Source organism: Penicillium canescens, assembly GCF_028828765.1.
Source record: "Penicillium canescens strain IBT 15451 chromosome Unknown utg000015l_segment0_segment0, whole genome shotgun sequence".
NCBI lineage: Eukaryota > Fungi > Ascomycota > Eurotiomycetes > Eurotiales > Aspergillaceae > Penicillium > Penicillium canescens.
Window position 1 is genome coordinate 75,504 of NW_026703977.1, and position 19,661 is coordinate 95,164.

Genomic DNA, 19,661 nt, shown 5'->3' on the forward strand with positions numbered 1-19,661 from the left:
TACCTCCAACTATAGTGACCAGGTTACCGCAAGCAGGCACGTGAGTGAATCATTAGTGTTGGGGTGCAATGTATGTTGCTGAAGTGATGATGTATAAAAAAACAACTCTCTATTCTAACCATTGCTACACTGGCACAAATGGAGACGGATGAGATATTTTTGGCCCGCACGGGGCACCTGCGGTCTGAACACTGGCGATGTAGGCCTCGTTGACGGAGGGCTACAGCGCCGTGAGGGCTGCAGGCGGGCCCGTGGCACTCCGTATATTCTAGGAGGAAAAATAGCTATGCGGGAGCATACGTTGTATATACATGAGGGGGTTCCGCGGTGGGCGGGAAGAAACCGTCGCGGAGAGAGCCCGGCTCTCCCTCGAAACGGCGATGTTCTTTTCGAGGGAGGGGAAGGCCAGGCGATATTTGTGTGCGAAGTCCAGCACGGGATATCGTGGGCCCGACGCAAGGGGGCTCTCACGCAACAGTCCCAAATAGAACCTATCAGATGAATCATCAATTTTATCCAACCGAAAGAGGTAAGGCGTCGAAAATTTATGCAAATGCGGGTCGTTGAGGGTCGCCGAGGGTCAGCATAGTGAACCTCAACGACCCTCAGGGTAGGTTGAGGGTCGGAAGGTTGGAACCTCCCCTCTTGAGGGGAGGTTCGAGGGTCCGGGGTAGGGACCCATGCGGAGGGTCGTAGCCAGGTCTAGCCAAGTCAACCAAGGCGTAGGCTTTCTTCGGTAGGTGCCTCTAGGGTAACAGTTGTGAAAGTGACAGGATTCGAACCCGCAGTCCCTACGTTCCGTGCTAGGACCCCAGCTAGCATTTTCGCGTAAGACCTAACCAGTGACGCACTACTGTTTACGCCACACCCCCCCCCCCCACATGGCTTGATCCCACCGAATGTGGCGGGAAGTTTAAATACCAGCATTTTAATCTAACTAAAACAGCCTGTCAGCTCCAACCAAAGCTGTAACTTCACATGTGCATTTATATAGATTTCACATTGATCTGGAATAGGGGTCAAATAAATACCGCATTGCTCTCAGTTAAATTAGCCAGGAATTATCTCGCTCTCACTTAATGTCATTGTCTCTCAAATTTTTGCGAATAATTTAGTCCAAAAAAAAGGCCGACGTTGTGGCCCTGGCTATCTCTCCCGGCTTTGCTGAATTTGTTTTGTACGGCCTAGCAGGTCCCCGATTCTGATGGATTATGAAACCAACGAGCAACTTATAGCCCGGATACTCAGAACGCTTTCTCCATCTGTTATTGTCAACTCACCGGTGAGTACGGCACCCTCATCGTGTTATTTCCTATATCTGAGCGGCGTTATAAGGGTCTACTTGGGTGCTTTCGCGGCTTTGTGTTCCGATGCACAGAAATCGAACGACAGATCCTCTTCAGCTCGCCATCATATCAGGAAGGGGCGCACCATGGCCGTGGAAGTAGAAATGTCTATGGAATCTTTTCAACAAAGTTCTTCGCTTGATATCACCCCCTTCATAGCTGAAGCTGCATCGAGCCCTGTTGTAGTTGGTCCGGAACAATGGACTTGTTTCCCTTCCACTCCAGAGGGATTAGACACAACCAGCTTGTCGATGGTTGCTTCTAAATTGCCTTCATCCATTTCCTCCCGGCCAGACGGAGTGATTGAGACTGGCTCTACTGATGTGGCCTATGCTCCTCTAGAGAATCATACGAATGCGGCGGCTTTCTTCAGGGCCAGATTGGGATCTCGAAACTCAAGGGCGACCTATCTAGCCCGAGCGCTCCAGGGTTTAATCAATGCCATGGAACTCGATGGAGCAACATACGCGAATCTTTGGTCCACTCGGGAAAGGATTTTCTCTGACGTTGGTACCGGTCCAGTCGCTCGCTTTCAGCGACTGTTTCATGGTTTTCTTCGGGTGAAGCGTGGCCGCGACGATTATGACTGTGCAAGTCGCCTCTGTCACATATTCTTGGATCATGATCTTGAACAGTTGGCGACCTCTGACCTCCTCCACTTATCCCGTGGCCGTGGCAGAAAGTCTGCCGCTTTGTCTTTGCACGCAGCAAGCATATCAGCCTCCATAGGCGCTGTGAAAACCGATCGTAAGGCTGGCCAGAGGTACATGCAAATTCTGATGGATGCCGGCCCGGGGCTATTGCTCATGCTTGGTAGCCAGGTAAACACAGTGTAAGTGTGTTGTATGCCTTCCAGACGTTTGCAAGAAACTGACTAGATTGAAACAGGTGGGAAAGAAAACTAAGGGAGATGTCTTTCTTCTACTGGAATATCTCAGATTGCAGCGGCCTGAAATCCTGGAGAAAGGCTGCTCACTAAATAAAGTGGCAACAGCATTGATTCTTCAGGGTTTCTTAGCGTATGGCTGGACGTACAAGGAACTTTCCGAACGCCCGTCTAGAGTGGTGAACCGACTGCGCTCGTACATCGATGTTGCAGAACTAGCATTACGGCATGATATAGATGCAATCACTCTTCGTTACCCCCTCAGTTGCACCTTGCTCAAGCCGGTCAGCTACGACGGAGATAACACTTCGGATAACGCACGGCTAAAGTGCTTCAACCCTGCATCATGTGAGGCTCATGAAACACACTGCACCTGTTTCACTTAAACGTAACAGACCCTTCGTCGCAGATGGTCGAAACAATATCACGGAGTTGATCCCTGATGCAGAGGCGATGCCTCACTGGGCGACGCTGCTTAGGAAACCATACCTTTTTCCAGCTAGCCCTCTTTCGCGCAAGTTGTGCCCTGGACCTTCTCCACGTATGCAAACGTGGAATTGTAAATTGCAAGACACTATGATAGTGACTTCCTTTGTCCGAGAGACAGAGGTTGTGAAGGTAAAAAATGTCGGCTCCCATATGTAGAAGGAGCCGATCGGGTATAGCTGAGCCCAAGTTGTCTTCATAATGGAGGTATTTATTCGTACTCTTGTTCATTATCCAGATAAGTGAATAATAAGCTGAGGATAAGGCGGAGTGCCACTCAAGGCCGAAGCAGTATGTTCGAGAATTTTCAGAGTTGTTGGGCAATCTGCCGCTTATCGCTCCTTACTCAGTTCCTAACCGTTTGCCCTTAACCGTTTGTTCTTACAGTAGCTAAGAAGAACGAGGAGCCTCTCAATCACATAACCGCTCCTCATCCGCAGCAACACACCTCGGGGACTTTTCTTCTGGTTCAGCCTGTGAAGGAAAACAATCCAACGCACCGTGTGTCGGTATTCTTTCCCTCGCGATTATATCTTCGTGCCTGCTCAGTAGCAATTGCTCGGCGAGGTGCATCTTGGCCCATTGCCTGGAGAAAATAGTGTCGGAAGCTGAGGTGTGGTCAGACACCGCTTGTATGTATTGACACGTATCGTTTATCATCATCGTATTGATTGCTGTAACTCTTAGAAGTGTCCTTTGCTGCATCTCTTGCGTCGCCAGTTTTAGCGAGAGGGTTGAGGATTTGGCTGCTCTCTTTTTCCCTTCCAGTGGGGGTAGATCTTGGTTTCCTGCCTTCATGCAGCTTTCAGGCGATTTAGAGTCTCTTGAGCTAGCAAGAAAGGTAGCACAGAGTCAGAGAGGGACCGGTCAACGGACGGCTGCGAACCTGGTTTGCGGTGCCGCGATCTCTGTGGATGAAATGGCCGATGACCTGACGGAACTTGTCACCCGATTCTTTGCCTCCATGAAACAGGCTTGTTAGCCAATGGATTCCTCGAGAAAGGGGATCCAGAAGGATGATACCAGCTTGCCATATATGTCCGTTTTGAACTTCTGTGTCCGGGGTAAGGGGCCTGTTTGATATCCGTGGCAGCTTGTAATCCATGATTGCTTGGTTCCCCTAATGGGTATTGTAATGACAAGATCTTATAGGGGAAAGAAAACTTGAGAGAATCGACCGCAAGACAAGGACAATTATGACCTTTAAATGTTGTGGGCTGAAGCGGTCATGTCGGCATTTGAATGCATATTCACAATTATCTTTTCGCGAGTCAGCCTTATCGGCACCGGCTTCTAGGAGCACTGTGGATGTCAGTATTGCCTCAAACGCGGTATAGTGGTGAGAGACCTCAGCAGATTAGCAATATCCTCAGAGTGGTTGTGTCTCTCCACTAAGCCAGCCTACATCGCTTCTCACTTTGAAGGTTACGTCAGGTATCATCTCCTGCTATCTTGGAGCTTGATCATCCTCACGCATATTTGCTTGAATTTCTGCTGGGTATTTATGACAGGGAGCTGAGAAGTTCCACCATCGCTTCATTTCCATATCAAGCTGCCCATAATAGTGGTGTCCGATGATTATTGTCCGTCGAGTCCACCTCCACATCATCTCGCTCAACCGGTAGCTTCACCACCCCTTCACGTTTATGCTCAGTTGCAAAAGACAGTAACCCAGCCGCATAAGACAGTGGTGTCCGACCGTACTTATTCTTCAAGTCCGCCTCCACATCGTCTCGCTCCAGAAGCAGCTTCACCACCGCTTCGTATCCATGCAAAGCAGCACGCAACAGTGATGTCCGACCGTACTTATCCTTCGAGTCCGCGTCAATATCATCTCGCTCCAGAAGCAGCTTCACCACTGCTTCACGTCCGCACTCAGCTGCCCGTAATAGTAGTGTCCGGCCATTATTATCCTTCGAGTCCGCCTCCACATCGTCGCGTTCAATCAGTAGCTTCACCAATTCATCATGTCCAAACAGAGCTGCATACCATAGCGGTTCAAACCACCATTATCCTTCGAGTCCGTCTCCACATCGTCTCGCTCCAGAAGCAGCTTCACCACCGCTTCGTATCCATGCAAAGCAGCACACAACAGTGGTGTCCGACTGTACTTATCCTTCGAGTCCGCCTCCACATTATCTCGCTCCAGAAGCAGCTTCACCACCGCTTCACGTCCATACAGAGCTGCGAGAGACAGTGGCGTTTGACAGTTCTTGTTCTTTGGGTCCACTTGAGTATTACTTTTCGCTAATAGCAGCTCTTTCAGTTTGCCCTCAGCTTCTTCTGCGAGAAGGTACAAAATTGTATTTCCCTTCTTCATCCTGGACAGAAGTGTGTCGGAACGTCAAGACTCGGGCAAGGTCAGGAACGGCGCGTAAGAGTGATAATTGGTCACGGGGGTTGAGAGTCTCCGCCGTGAGGATGATCTCTCTCGGGAGATAAGCACGATCTTTTGGCGTTCTCATCGTCTAGCACGTGAGAGATACGGAAAGATAATAAAAACCCACAGCATTCTGGTCTTCTTCTTGCCACGCTTAGAGACGTCGTTAACCTTGAGCGCTGTTCGAGGACGAATGTGGTTGTTAGCAGAGGTTTGGGGCATTGCGTTTTGTTATACGGTTGTATTCCTGCTCATCCCAGATATCTCCTCCATTCCACATTCTCGGAATCATAAATACGGAAAAACTTGGAGGTGATAACGTACTTCGGGGCGGGCTCTGCTTGAACTTGGCAGCCTTGTCAGAGTCCTCCAAAGCAAAGCGAGAGTGGATGTGAAACGCCAGCAGTGGACCTTGCCTTTTTCCAGTGCAAAGTTGGCAAGCTTTCTCGAAGCCTTTTTAGGGTTGGAACCTCGTGGAAAGCTCAGCCCGCGGGAGAGAATCCGAATCCTGCGGTCGCATTACCCGTGGTTCGGATGGAAGGGCTGCATGACTGGTCTAACAAACGGCAGAAGCGTACTTAGATAAATCAGCCCAGAGCGAGTGTGGACTGCAATGGATGAGGACTCATGGTCGAAAGAGTTAATTCTTTTGATTATAGTTACAAACCCGTCGAATATTGCTCATGATTGTCGTGGTTAAATCAACGCCGCAAAAAATGACAATTTCCAACGTTCAACTGTGGTCATCGGTAACCGGTGGGCCCTAAGGGGGTGTTCATGGTTGAACGACAATCAGATCGACTTCAGCCGATAAGTCGTCGAGGCATACGATCTCTACCGCCTAGCCTGAACATATATCAAGGGTTTGAGCCTTGTCTGAAGGATCAAATACAATCATGGTTCTCACAAGCAATGAGAAGCGCGCCTCTTCAGACAACAGTGCCGTGAGGCATTAGCAGCCCATTTTAGTATGTTATGGTCTTCTCTCCGCCTGATGAGCGAAACTACATTAACTCGCGTCAGATGACTGACTTGGCCTTGTCGTCGCTCCCAGCCAAGTCCGGCTACAGCCATCGGCTGGGGATGGATACGCTTGGTCGGTGACGGAATCCAAGAAGAGCCTGTTGCAGTGCTACCGTGGAGCTAAAAGCAAGATTCAAAACAAAAGCCTTACCCGGTTTTCTGATGAGGCATTTTGATACTACAGTTCCGAATAGTTATCAAGCCGACAGAGCTTCTTTAATCGTCTCTCCGCTACCTTTCTCGCAGAAAATTACGCTAAACAGTCGAGTTACAGGCCCTTAAAATCAGGGAACCATTTCTTTTTTTAAAAAAAGCAATTTTTCGGTTCTGAAATGTGCCAAGAAGTCCATTCTGGATAAGCTAAATCCGGTGTAGCGGTTTAGGGGGCAAAATGTGTTTCCAAATCAGTGCAGCAGGAGTAAGCCAATACGCACTGCCGCACACATGTATTGGCTGCCATCTGGCAACTATATCCCCACTGTGCCCCATCCTTTCCTTATAACTCCAGCCTGGTATTAAGTGCATAACTCATTAACTTTTATTAGTAGGTCATAACCAGATACCGAACAGGCTTCGAAACGGCTAGCTCGGGCACCACGACCAGAATCGCACTGCATACTTTTGAGCCCTTGTACAGCTTGGTCTGGCCTGGGCTATCTGTGAATTAATCTACCTTGAGAGTGGCGAGAGGGTCTCCACTGACGGAGATGAGACTCAACTTAACAATTACCCGCATTAATCCAGGTTCTCGCAAACTCAGCAGGCTTCTCGAGGAATGATCAACGCGGGAGGTCATACTGTGCTTCTGGGACACCTTGCTAACACCAGGCTGCTTCTGGGGATTTCCTTGTCAGCCCTTCACTGCGATCAAGGGGCTATACCATTTCTTATTTCGGATTATTTCAGTGGAGGATAAGGTACTCCGTACTTTAACTACAAACTAGGGTTTGCAGCTGTTAGTACTGACGGAAAGATAAGAGTCTAACGCACCTGGCCTACAACCATAAAGTACTTTATTCTCACCGGCTTTAATCTAACCCCCAAGATGGCAACCGGGATCAGGCCTGAGAATATTTGGTCTTTTGCTGCACACCATACTATACTGGTCCACTATCAGCATAGTATCCTATCGAGACCAGAACGGGGCAATAACACCGCTAGACTGAAAATGCACCATGGGCAACATCTCTAGTTGTTACCGTCATTTATTCCTTTGACATATCCCCTTCGCTGTCACTTGCTTTTCAGTTTATCGTTCTTTTTCTGCCCCGAACTACACAACCGCCCCACATAATAAAAAGGACGAAAGAAGAGATTATTCAGGTGCGCGCACGATAATGCTAAAACTGATAGAGTTCACCCAGATTGATACTTTCCGTGGGGTTTTATGCCTAGGTTTACTCTTTTTTTACACTGCCAAACGGTATGATTCGTTGAAGGATCGGTTTGAAACCACGCTAAAGCGCGACAAGGGGATGGAACCCCGCTACATACAGTATACTTCCCGTTGGATGGCAGGTGCGCCCATTTCCCTCCTGGGCCACTCGCTGTGAGCCTTGTCAACCAGCTCGAACAAGCCCACCGATGCTCGCAGCACCCTAGTGGACCACCTCCGAATTCCACTTCCGATCAAGCCTCTCTGTCCAGGATTAGTGCAAGGGCCTGCCCCGATGTTCTCTCTCAGCCATCAATCACCCATTATAGGTCGATTGGAATGCCCTCTTTCCCGGCGAGCAACGGTGGGAAAGTATTCACCGGCCTTCCGGATAGGACTTGGAGAACTGTCCTCCTTCGCATCAGGGGGAGTCGTCTCCTCCCACCCCGCCAGTCAATCTTGATCTCGAGTCCGACAATATAGGGGATGCGGAGAACTTCGAGGTCTGGCTAGACGTCGATAGCGCTGCCATCGCTCGGGAGGGAGGGCACCGCATGGAAGCGGGCCGAGCCGCGATTAGCAACCTTTTATGACCCCTCCGCTATACCATGTACTGCTTCCTGATTGGTCCGCTGTGCGTCCTGCCGCCCCTCTTTTTATGTCGCACCAGCTGAACCTTTCGTGCATTTAGCTGAATACTTCTTATGCATCGACCCTCGTTTTGGTTCCAACTAGACCCACAGGATCCGGAAAACCTCCGAGTAGGCTACACAGAGGACTATGTTAGGCCTCACGACTTACATCCCTTACCAAAATAGTAGTGAAGGCACACACGAGCTTTACAAGGCTCGTGAAACGGCACTCTAGCAGCAGCTGTTCCCACTTCGGCCCCCGGCCGGCCAAATCACTACCCGATAGGTAACGGATTACCCTTCACTCGAGTATCCTCCGTTTCTTCCCACATGATTTCGCTCGTGCATAGAACAGTACACATGCAGCAGTTGGTCGGCCTAGGCACAGGTTCTGCATGTGCTTGCGTCGCACGGGCCATCCAATTGACCTTTCGGAGTGTCTTGGAGTGCGATGAATGACTGTGGTTCCAAAACATGCCGTGCTTTTTGATAACAACCTTGTTAAGCTGCTGTCGATTGATGTAAAGTGTGACGTGGCCCTAATTACCAGGCGTAACTACATGGGTATCATTTTGAAAGAGAAAAGTGATTGCTTATGGTGGCATCGGATTAGCCAACGTGGGTGAATCCCTGCTTCCACAGACTAACAGTAATCACAACGCACCACTGATCATCGTGCCAAGGACGGGAGGATTATGGTATATAAGGAGGACTTCTTTCTCCTATACTGAATTATTGTCAGATCTTGTGCCAGCATCATTAACAGTCATCGTTGCAATCACCAATCAAGCCAACGATTTCCGGACAATATCACTTCCACATCTATATTGGTGACCTTCAACAGCTTAATAATAGTGTGCCGACTAACTATAACTCTTGGAAACACTAAGCACGCCGTGAGCTATTCTGCCCCTTGTCGCCCTCGTCGCCTGTGCCATCCCTGCTCGTCCTGCAAACCTATCGACTTCGGCAAACCATTCATCCACGCTATCGCTCCGATGCGTCGGCCATTCCCTGTACCAGTTCTCGACTGTCGTTGTGGTGACAAAGTCGTACAGCGTCCGTTACACAACCAAGCCGTTTTCACCAACGCCAGTGACCTCAGTCATGAGGCCTACCAGTGTCTTACCATCACGGCCACCAGTCGTGTGCCGCCGGGGCTCATGGTCCGTGACTGGTCGCGTATACTTGGAATGCTGGGGGTTCTGGGTTACGACATGACTCTACCGGAGAGTGTTTTGCATGCGGACTGCGAGTGTGTCGATTACCTTCTCGACTTTATCGGAGACCCGCTATGTTCCGCGCTCTCACTGTACGGTGCCACCTTGTGCCACGGTGCAGGTCGTGCCCTCTGCCGCCACTGCCTTGCCACTGGCCACTTCATGCTATTCACCGCATACCTCCTTGCGGATGTGGGCAGATCTCGGTGGGCCACTGCCCTCACGCTCATTCGTGTGACTGAGTGCTTGGGTTGCGCGACCTACGATGCGCTCCGAGGCAGTGATGGCCAGGCCTGTGAGTGTGCCAGCAATGCTTGGAAATGGTGCCGGGGCCAGATCTGCGCTGCTCGCGCGAGCGCCATCGTGCAGTGCGCACGTATCCTTGCTGACTTATATGACCCTTATGGGCCCCGCTATTTAGCGAACATTGTCGGCGAATTCAGGCCAAATAAAGTTGCCGATACCGCACACCACTCTGGCGCACGAACCCTTTTCGAGCTTACCATCGTGGCTTACACTCCACACTCGGAACTGCCAGCCGCCCTGGGCATGAACGACTGGGCTGTCGGCCTTGAACGCGGTTTCGGCGTGGGCAACACCCGCAGAGTAGCCCCGCCGCCATCACTATCCACAGAAATCGTCCAGGCCACTGAAGAAATTCGCGGTAATGCCGGGGCGCGCGCGGGTGTTGAGCCATCCGCATACTTGCCCTACATTAGGCGCCGCTTAATCGACGGTTTTTGGGTTGCTACCGCTGCTGCCGCGTTCCCGGCTTCCGCTCCCTCTTCGCCCTTAAGCCTCTGCGCAGTAATGACCGCCGAAGTACCTGATGTCGTGCTAAGGAGCGTGGGGACGTTTGACAAGTACGCGGCGGCACGAGCTAGGCTCGAGGACCGGCGTTTCGATGCCTCGTCTTTCGCCGAAAATGTGACTTGGGCTGGTGTTTCCGCGCTCGATGACCCCTGGCTCACTCAGCTGTGCCGGACCTGCTTCGTCAGCGTTATGTCCACCGACCACTTGGGTAGGCCGCACGTCCTCAGTCTCCCTGAGCTGGTTGGCTCAGCTGCCGATGGTGTTAGCGCGTACAGCAACCCCTGGGTTCTGTTACTCTTCCTAGACGATGGCGACGACGCCCAGCAATTATTGCGCTACACAGAGATGGGCCATAATCAGGGTTATATTCCGCCCGAGGCAGACGCCAGCTACTGCGAAGGGGTCGGCGTGGACGTTGCTGTAGTGGACGGTGACCCAGCCGACCCTGCCACTGCAGCGCATAGGTACGGTCTCGGCCTGACCATAGCTCTTGCGTCGGCGTCCTACGGAGTCAAGAGAGTTGCGACCCCATGTGTTGAGGTCGCCGCATTCTACCGGGCCGTGCTCTGGTCGCGATGGTACGGTTGCGGTGGTCGTGACGCTCATGTCGCCTCTGCAGGGTGGTCATACAGGCGCCGGCCTGAACCGGGGCAGCAGCTTCCACTAAGCGCAGCCCCAACTTTCCCCCGCTTATTGGACAAGGCTTGCGACCGGTAGCCCAGCGGTTGATAACCACCCATCTGGTTGCCTGGGGCAATCGGCTTCCCTCTTCTCATTAGGGTTCCATATACCTTAGTAACTTGTACGATGGGGATCCATCCCAGGCTCCGCACAAGATCTGCTATGTGCAGCCAAATCGCTGGTGTTCATTCTATATGGGCACATGGTCTGCAGGTCATGCGCAGGAAGTCTTGGAACAACGGAGAAGTGTCCTATCCGCAGAGCACCAATCACGGAATATATCGGATGCTACCCTTTTGCAAGATAAACCATGTATCGTGTTGCAGGTCTAATTCAATAACTCGAGTTTAAGCACGGTAGCCGGTTTTCTGCGTTGCTTTCTCCTCCCACGTACTTTCGACGTGGATGGCAGAAGCAGAGAATTTGAGTTTTGGCTTCATAAAATAGGGAGGTCTTGAATGACTGCAAGTTGTGTTCACCCACATCTGCCTTCTTACCACTTCTCTTATAAAGATAAAGGAAGCGCCAATTGAGTGTGACTACTCAAAATATTGATGAGGCGCAAAGCACTCAGCCCCCCAGTCTCGTGTCTGCGCTCAGCTGATTTGCACATATCATCGCCAATGATTTCCCTACGGATACACTCGTGAGGTAAACTCTCAAATCTCCCTCTTTTCTCTGTTTTCTTCATTTCATTTAATTCTTCGCTCCGCTTGAGACCCCTTCCGCTCTTGCCGAATCAAATGGTAGTTACGAGTCTGCGGACTGGGCCTACGCAGCGGACGGTCTTGCTAATCAATAGACATCCAAACGTGACAGCTCGTGTGTCCCGGCAAAGAGCTCTTGTTAAAGCTCCAATCTTGAGCACTGCATAAAATAAGAACCTACCAGTGCTATATTTGTTACTATAGGTTCTAAAACGGCGTACCAGAGCAATCGTATCTTGGAGGAGGCTAGCAGACACCTGACCAAAGAGAGGGACGGACTTCAGCTTCGGCACGACAAGCAGCTGTCTCGGCTGCGCTTTTTCGAGCAGGCACTGGAATCATCTCGGGTTCGACTGACTCGCGTACTCGATGACTGGGATCACCCTTCCAGACCCAATCTACCAGGGTTCTTGGACAACGCAAGAGAAGAGTGAAGCATTGCATGTTCATATTTGTCTTATGTCTTTTACAACGTGGAAAATAACCAACAATTTCACAATTAAGAGGATTAGCGCATGCCAGCTTATGTCTTTTTAGTTGTTCACATTAAGAAGGCATATGATAGCCTTTGCGGAGTGTGTCAGCGGATAGTCCGGCCTGTTCTAGGTCACTTCTATTAATTCAATATATTATAGACAAAAATACGGATCCAGTGACAATGTGGGCCGTATAGCTAGCGGAGGAAGCGTCGAATGAATCGGCCGTCTCGCATTGCATCGAAAGAGCTACTTGGGGTAGACGTCGCCAGCCCTAACAGACCACCCAACCTTCCCCTTGAAGATCGCTTCAACAATCTTTGTGGAGTATTGACGTCTTCCATTCTGCTTCGAATGGCCCTCTGGATGCAATCGTTCCTTGCTAGATCCAGCGATCTCTTCAGGCTGAAGTATTTCAGTCCGGGATTGACCACAATTGCATCAACAATCGGGAAATGTCCACCCTTGACTGCCAACATCAATGGATCCTCAGAATATCGATTTCTGACGCTTACATCAATTCGATCATGGCGTGGCAGTGCCTGGGCGATCTCCACGTCACCGCCACGGGCAGCCATGCAGAGAGCAGTGTCGTGAGTTGCGATCGTGCTTTAATTGATGTTCAGACGTGCGTCTTGTTGCACTAAGAGTCTTACCACGTCGAGATGGCCATGTGCAACCGCTCGACAAATAGGCGGATCTATTAAATCCATTCCATTAATCTCCACGCCCGCCATACTCAGTAGACAAGCAACCGTGTCCACACTTCCGTGCGATGCGGCAGCAGACATTGGAGAGTGGCCTGCAACACAGTGATTGAGATCTATTCCTGGCACCGCAAGCAGCTGCCGTAAAACTGCAGTGTCCAATCTGGCTGCCGCGTGATGAAGCGATGTAGAAGGCCCCTCGCGCCTCCCGTAGCCTCCGACGAAGTTGACATCGATGCCGTTCTCGGCCAGTAGCCTTTCGGTTATCTCGTCGTATGACAAGTACGTTGACAGCCAAAGAGGCGTATTGCCTTCTTTGTCTTTGCAGTCCACATTGGCACGAGTGTAACTCAGGAGCATATTGACCACTTCGAGGCGTCTGCTATGGACGGCGAGATGGAGCGGCGTATCACCATTCGGGCCGTGGGCGTCCAAGTTCAGACCCTTTTCTCCGAGAAGCCGTTTGACAACATCTACCGACCCATAGGATACTGGTTGGTGAAGAGGTAGCTCAGCCTCCTGTGATTGGGTACCAAGAAATACCTCGGCCATCGGATCGTTTGAAAAAATCATTTCCATCACTGGTCTATTGAAGCGACGTGCCCGGTCCCATGGCGAGTGGCCTGAATCATCCTGTAGATCAGGGTCACTGCCTCTAGAAAGTAGCAGATGCACGAACCCTATTCGGCCTGCGAAGACTGCTAGGTGGAGCACCGTTCGGCCGTGTTTGTGCTTGATGTCCACCTGGACGTTGGGTTGATTTAAGACACTTTTGACGGCGGAAAAGGTTCCGTAGTGGATAGCATACCACAGGGCGCTCTCCTGCGCTTGATTTTGAATGTTGATGTCTAGGTCTCCACGACTGAGCAAGAGGTCCCGCACAGCAGCGGAAGAGTATTTGAGCGCCCTCATTAAAGGAGTTTTGCCTCGGTAAAATGCATTGATGTTGGCGTTGTGCTGGAGCAAAGCCTCCGCAAGACCAACGTTGTCGTATTTGACGGCCAAGTGCAAAAGATTGCTGTTCTGAAATTTGATGTTGTATTTCCAGATGCTGGGCTGCAGTTTAAAATCAAAGTCTTTGCATGATTTTGCGAGGGCAAATAATGTACTACCGTCCAAATACGACACAATCCACAGCAAAAGCTCGTTGGGCAGGTCTCTGATTTTTGGCTGTAATGTATTAGCTCATCGGTAAACTCCGTAAGAACGAATTGAACAGACCATGATGGGACAGCGGATTGAGCTAACGAAATGTAGATGGGGGTGAGGTGAGAGTTGTGAAAGTAGGATATGGGAGGCCTTTATATACTCACCTCAGCCAAATTCCATGGTCAGCTAGGAGTGTAGTCTGTCAGTCCGCTGAGAGGTGCGTAGCAATCACAAAGGGTTGACAACAATGTTCAGGCGGAGTTGTAGAATCTCTGTGTCAGGGATATAGATGAAGCATGCGGAACGGATGGAGATATGATCCGCACGGGACCCACATGGTGTACATGGGTTCCCCTGAACGCGAGGAAGCTACCTTTCTTTTGCTTCCTCGCGCTACGTCTTGTATCTAGAGTCGACTATAGCTTTGTTTAATATTGATCACTGATCTGTATACGCTGTCCTCATTTACGGATACGTGAGACCCTCACAGTAGTGTGTCGATGGCCTGGGAACCGAATCTATCTCTACGTACCCACATCTTGCGTCTAGCGCCATAAGAATAAATCACAACCTATCACACTTCGAAATTCTATAGGCAACCCAGAATTTAACCCGGCATTTGTCGACTTTGCTGCTCACCGCAGTAGTCAGTCTGTTCGCTAATGCGTGGTCACCGCGATGGATAGTCAAATGTGCAGCTGATTGCAGCAGTGGTCTGGAATGATATCCCTTCTCTCAGGCCACTGATCGGCTGTATACGGCGCATACTGCGTGTGAATGCATTCTTCGACGTACCGAATGTTTCAAGGAAGTGTTCCATGCCAGCAGCCACGCAGCCATGTAGGTAAGGAGCCCACGCGATGGCATATAAAGCTGGCGAGGGAACGCCGCAGTGATTGCCCAACACCACCACAATCCGAAGCATTTTCTGCCTTTGACGACTACCTCAATAACTACCATGCTGCCTTGGAATCCGTTTCTTGTTTGTGAGATAGAGGTCAGCCCCAATGGCGGTCCTGGCTCCTGTTGCGGCATGACGAAAAAAGGCGAGCCGTGCAAAAACTCGATCAAAGTTGAAGACACCAAGATCGGCCATCAAAAGTTGACCACTCTCGCCAGAGAGCCATTTGACTTGTCAACGTTGCAATCCAAGCTCTGTGATGTCGCCAGAGACTTCCTCTGCGCGAGATGGCACCGGCAACGGCAGGCCGACCAAGTTAGCCAGCAGTGGTACGAAGCCGCCGTCCGCAACCAGGCGCGAGTACCACACGGCTCCAGAATGGCTTCTCCATCAGTCATTGTACATCGGGGCCAGCGTCAGACGTCGTCAGCCTCCAGGCGACGCCCTGCCTTAGACAACACCCGGTCATCGCCACCACCGGTGCGCCTGTCAACCAATCCCGAGCCAGTACAGCCATTCAATCCATTTGTGACTTCCACAATGCTGCGGACGAACAGTGTTCCATGGCGGGTTTCGCCGGCCCAACTGGCTATTCTGGCGTCGGTCACTAATATCTGGGCTGGTTTCCAGGAATTGACGCTCCAGAGTCTTACCCTGAGTGAGGAGGTCAACGACATCCACTGTGTGTTTTGCCTGGCCGAGGATGGAGACCTTGCAAACGAGTGCGTGATCTTGCGTTGTGGTCAGTGCCAAGCGCTTTCTCACCTAGCCTGCGCGGAAGAGTGGTTGGAAAGGCGAGATACAGGATCTGGCACGTCATGCTGTGTGTGGTAAGTGTGGCCGACCTTATTTCTGAGACGACCAAGATACTGATGACTACAGTCGAAACGACGGAGCCCTAGACGCCTTGATTCGCCCTTTACCAGTCCCCATCGGATGCCGAAACACATTCCGTTTTGACAGCAAGTGAATCGTCTCCCGATGGAGAACCTGTCACCCTCGGGATCTTATCATCAAACGATCCTCAAAGTCAGCCGCGTCAGCGGTCAGTGGGATCCCCAGGTGTTTCAGTCGAAGAGAGTGGCCCCCGTCGCTCAGCCAGACTAGCAGGAACTCATCTACCGCGAGGACCTTCCACCTCTGCACCGCTTCGCCGGTCGGCACGACTGAATTCCACTCAGCGTAGGTGATCACAAGTTACAGCCGAGTATGACGGAAAACGCGAAAAGCGATCACACGCGAGTACACGTGACCAGACACCGGCCTCGTGATCAGCAATGGAGGTCATGGCCGTGATATCCAGTTTCGGAGCAAGCTTAGAGAAATGAAAAATATGAAATCCTGATCATTCAACCCTAGAATACAATGCGACGGTTCCTCTTTGCAAGTGCAGGACACCGTTACACCTCAGCCAATAGCTATTGACTGCTTCGCTGATTCCGAGAATGTCTTAGCTCGAAACTGTATCGATAAAAGCTCTGTTTTCATCATACCTAAGGGCGGTGACCAAAGAAAAACAGACATGGATTCATCTCAGTGGAGCCGTGTTGCGTGAAGGCGGGGGATTGTTGGCAAAAAGGCCACAGGCGGGAGAACTGACGAGGTCTTTTGCTTGTTAACTTTACTCTGGGAATCAATATGTCACGCCCTGGAAACCTCAAAGGCATTTCTCGGAGCTATTTGTACTCTAGGAACTGCTGTTTAGCTCCTGGGGCTATTTCTAATCCCTAGGAAAATGAGATCTGCCCCTGGGATCTTCACTTTACGTTCCTGACTGAATACGACACTGGCTTTGGGAATAAATACATCGACCAGATCTGGGAGCTGTGGAGCCCCTGGGAGCTTACTTTAGGGTCCTAGAGTCAATAGCTTGCCTTCCGAGATCGCCGAAAGCCCTCACAAACACCTTCACCGGACCTGCGCACAATTCTGCGTCATTGGATCCCCCAGGAGGCCAAATCATCGCCCCAGGAATCAACAAGTCGTCAACAGGAACGCGGCTTTGATTCCCCGAGGTGGGAACACCAGACCCCAGAAGCTACATCGGGCTTCCTGGGGGCTACGTGGCTCCTAGAGGCTGTTTCTTTGCTCCCAGAAACGTTTCAGGGGCCCCCGGGAGCAAGAGAACTCCTAGGGCTAAGAGATGAATTCCTAGCACCGATGCAACGGTCAACAGGAGCGTGACCGATTATTGATAATGACGATGAGATGTCCATGTTCGTAGTTGGGTACAGTTATGGATAACTATTTGCTGTTTATACAGACAGAGACGGAAAATGCGCATAAGTAAAGAAAATCTCCCCTTTCCCAGACTTCAGCCGTGAAAGACGTCAAGCCCAAGGAAATTGATATCAAACGCATCAAGCCTAGTTAGTGGATTTAGTTTCCCTGATTTCTGGAGGCAGTAATGAGACCGCGTCTGAGATAAAAGCCCTGCTATCTGTAGAGAATTACCGAGCATGACGAAGCAGAATTACTGACTCTAGATACGTTCAAGCTAAAAAAGAACCATGCCACTACTAGTTCATATTAGTTAGTAGTATATCGAGTTACCACAGTATCTGCGACCTCGGGAGCTTCGCAGGCTCAACTGGGCTAGAAGCAATCACGCCGTTCTGAAACTCCCTGTCCATGCAATTTAGCGCAAATTGGTTGCTTCCAACGTCACTTTCTGACTCCTAAGTCTGACATGGATTATGTACATGGAGCGGCGAATCCACAAAATGATAATTCACCAAGGAAGAAAAATCCGCCCCTGACTCTTAATCGCATCTAGTTGGAATTGCGAGGTATCCTTTTCTCTGTATCTTGACTAGCTTTTAGAACCTCGCACTTCCTAGGTGCTATCAATGCAGGACCAACAACGGTGGCTAAACGAATGAATGGTCTCAACAGGCCTCAATTAGGACAGGCACCCGTGCCTGCGTATTCGAAGCTCCCCATTTTCTGCTCTAGAGGCCTGGGCTCAAGTATGGATTCCCACTCAAGTGGCCAGTTGATTGAGCAACTGCCGCAAATCGATGGGTAAGTAGGGTAGGCGTAAAGTGTCGAGTCCGGTCATACGTCATCCAGCGAGAAAGCTAAATGCCAAGATATGGTCAGCAAACAATGTACTATACAAATCTCTAGGTAAGACAAACAGTTGCAATCCGCACTCCAAGCCACAGGCACCTATGTCTTCTCAGAAGCATCGTCCACGGCTCCTCAATCAATGGTCTGTCAATGTCTACACCCGTCTGATCAAAGAATTTCGCAGGGTAATACAGCCGGCTCCAGATGTGTCCTCTAATCAGCAAGTCTTCCGGTAATTGCTGGGTGGGTGTGCCATCTATGTGGGGAAATGATTCGGCTTCAATTTTTGTAATATCGATGTTGGGTTGAAGCAAAGTATTCAGATAATTTGCGAGTATCAACCATGGAACTAGCAGCTCTAGTCGTTGAATGGCTGCTGGATGGAGCGAGAGGCACCACAGGAATGCCAAAGAGGCATGCACGGCTGGGTGCATAGTTGGCTCGCTGGCTTGGCCAAAGATGACGATCAGGGTGTGGAAAGCGAGAGAGCTTGCACCGAATGCAAATTGAGATGAGAAGTCGGTGTAGGGATATCTGTTTAAGTCGATAGGTGCTGTTGTAGATGCTCACTTCTTGGCATTGACATAGGCGTCTGCAGTGGATGTACTTGGGTCGCCAGCAAAATCCGTAGCAAAAGCTCCATTTTCATCCCCATACTGGAAAATCGCAGCGATATTGCAGCACGTGATGAAAATGCCTTGCTGTGCCTCTCGGCCTAACCGGCTAGCCCCCTGGCGAAGATTCACAAGGAAGAAGTTTGACCGAGCATCAAACTGCTCACTTGGCATGCGCAAGAAAAGAACACCATGGGCGGCCACAAACGAAGTGATCAGTGTGTGTCTGTCAGCGGGTGCACTTAGGATAGGGTTGAACAGGTGAATCATGCTCTTACGCGCATTTGCAAATGGGTCCACGCTGAGCAATGCTTTCGAGTAGCAGAAGAACCGCTGCAAAGTATCCGAGCGAGAGAGGACGCCAAGGTGGTGCTGGATTCGGCCGGGTTCAGAACGTTGATAAAGATACTGATTGTACCAATATCTAGAAACCTCTGCCCATATATCGCGGACCGTGACATCTGTATCCTCCACTGCCATACGATAACGCGCTAGGTCCCCCAGACATTCGAACCAGGTTCCCTTGAAATTCGGGACCTGCTCTAGCAGAAGTGTCACCATCGAATACGAGAAATATATGAAGCCTAATATATGGTCTTGCATAAAAGGTGTAGCAAGGAGTCTTTCCAGCAATAGTTCGAGGCAGGAATGGATTCCGTAGCGCCACATGCGTCCAGGCATCTGGTGCTTTTCAGCTTGGCTCCTCACGACTGGACTGGCCGCTGGATGTTGCGAAGCAATAAAAAGTCGTGATGTTCGTAGATGAGTGTTTGGTGCAACGAGATGACGGTCGTGATAGGCATTTGTGAGATGTTCTTTATCACTTCGATGCATTTGTTCTCTGCAATGACTAGCCGTGCGTATGTTTTTTCCACTTCATTGACGAGCTGTTTTTCGGGAATGGGGTTGGCCAACTGCTTGGCCATCTGTATATTTGAAGCGTGATTTGCCATTTCGAATTTGCTCCAGTCATACCCTAGGCTGGATATTGCGCTTTATCACGAGCCCTTGCACGTCACCAGATATTGCTATCAGCAGCAATGGGACTTTCTTGGGGTAACTGGAATCGAAATAGAATGAGGTGGGCCCTCGTTTAAATAGGTTGCGAAAAGCCCTAGTGATGCACCCTAGAAAGCCCGGCCGTGTCACGATCTGCTGTGCCTCAGTTCCAGATTCTTTCAGGGGTAATAATC

At 50.5% G+C, this 19,661-nt stretch overlaps 4 protein-coding genes across 4 annotated transcripts; 1 reads left to right on the forward strand and 3 right to left on the reverse strand.

The window, feature by feature from the left end:
• Positions 1-1,432: 1,432 nt before the first annotated feature.
• Positions 1,433-2,325, forward strand: N7446_014182 (uncharacterized protein; the record flags this gene model as incomplete). The annotated part of the gene is made up of 2 exons (XM_058522921.1): positions 1,433-2,178; positions 2,235-2,325. The coding sequence occupies 2 exons, from the start codon at positions 1,433-1,435 to the stop codon at positions 2,323-2,325; spliced, it is 837 nt and encodes a 278-aa protein (XP_058364759.1).
• Positions 2,326-9,192: 6,867 nt separating this feature from the next.
• Positions 9,193-10,767, reverse strand: N7446_014183 (uncharacterized protein; the record flags this gene model as incomplete). Its single annotated transcript, XM_058522922.1, has 5 exons — positions 9,193-9,351; positions 9,529-9,733; positions 9,865-10,058; positions 10,101-10,310; positions 10,546-10,767. The coding sequence occupies 5 exons, from the start codon at positions 10,765-10,767 to the stop codon at positions 9,193-9,195; spliced, it is 990 nt and encodes a 329-aa protein (XP_058364760.1).
• Positions 10,768-17,733: 6,966 nt separating this feature from the next.
• Positions 17,734-19,029, reverse strand: N7446_014184 (DNA/RNA-binding domain; the record flags this gene model as incomplete). Its single annotated transcript, XM_058522923.1, has 3 exons — positions 17,734-17,862; positions 17,923-18,388; positions 18,425-19,029. The coding sequence occupies 3 exons, from the start codon at positions 19,027-19,029 to the stop codon at positions 17,734-17,736; spliced, it is 1,200 nt and encodes a 399-aa protein (XP_058364761.1).
• Positions 19,030-19,172: 143 nt separating this feature from the next.
• On the reverse strand, positions 19,173-19,421 carry N7446_014185 (uncharacterized protein; the record flags this gene model as incomplete). The annotated part of the gene is made up of 1 exon (XM_058522924.1): positions 19,173-19,421. The coding sequence occupies one exon, from the start codon at positions 19,419-19,421 to the stop codon at positions 19,173-19,175; it is 249 nt and encodes an 82-aa protein (XP_058364762.1).
• Positions 19,422-19,661: the final 240 nt, after the last annotated feature.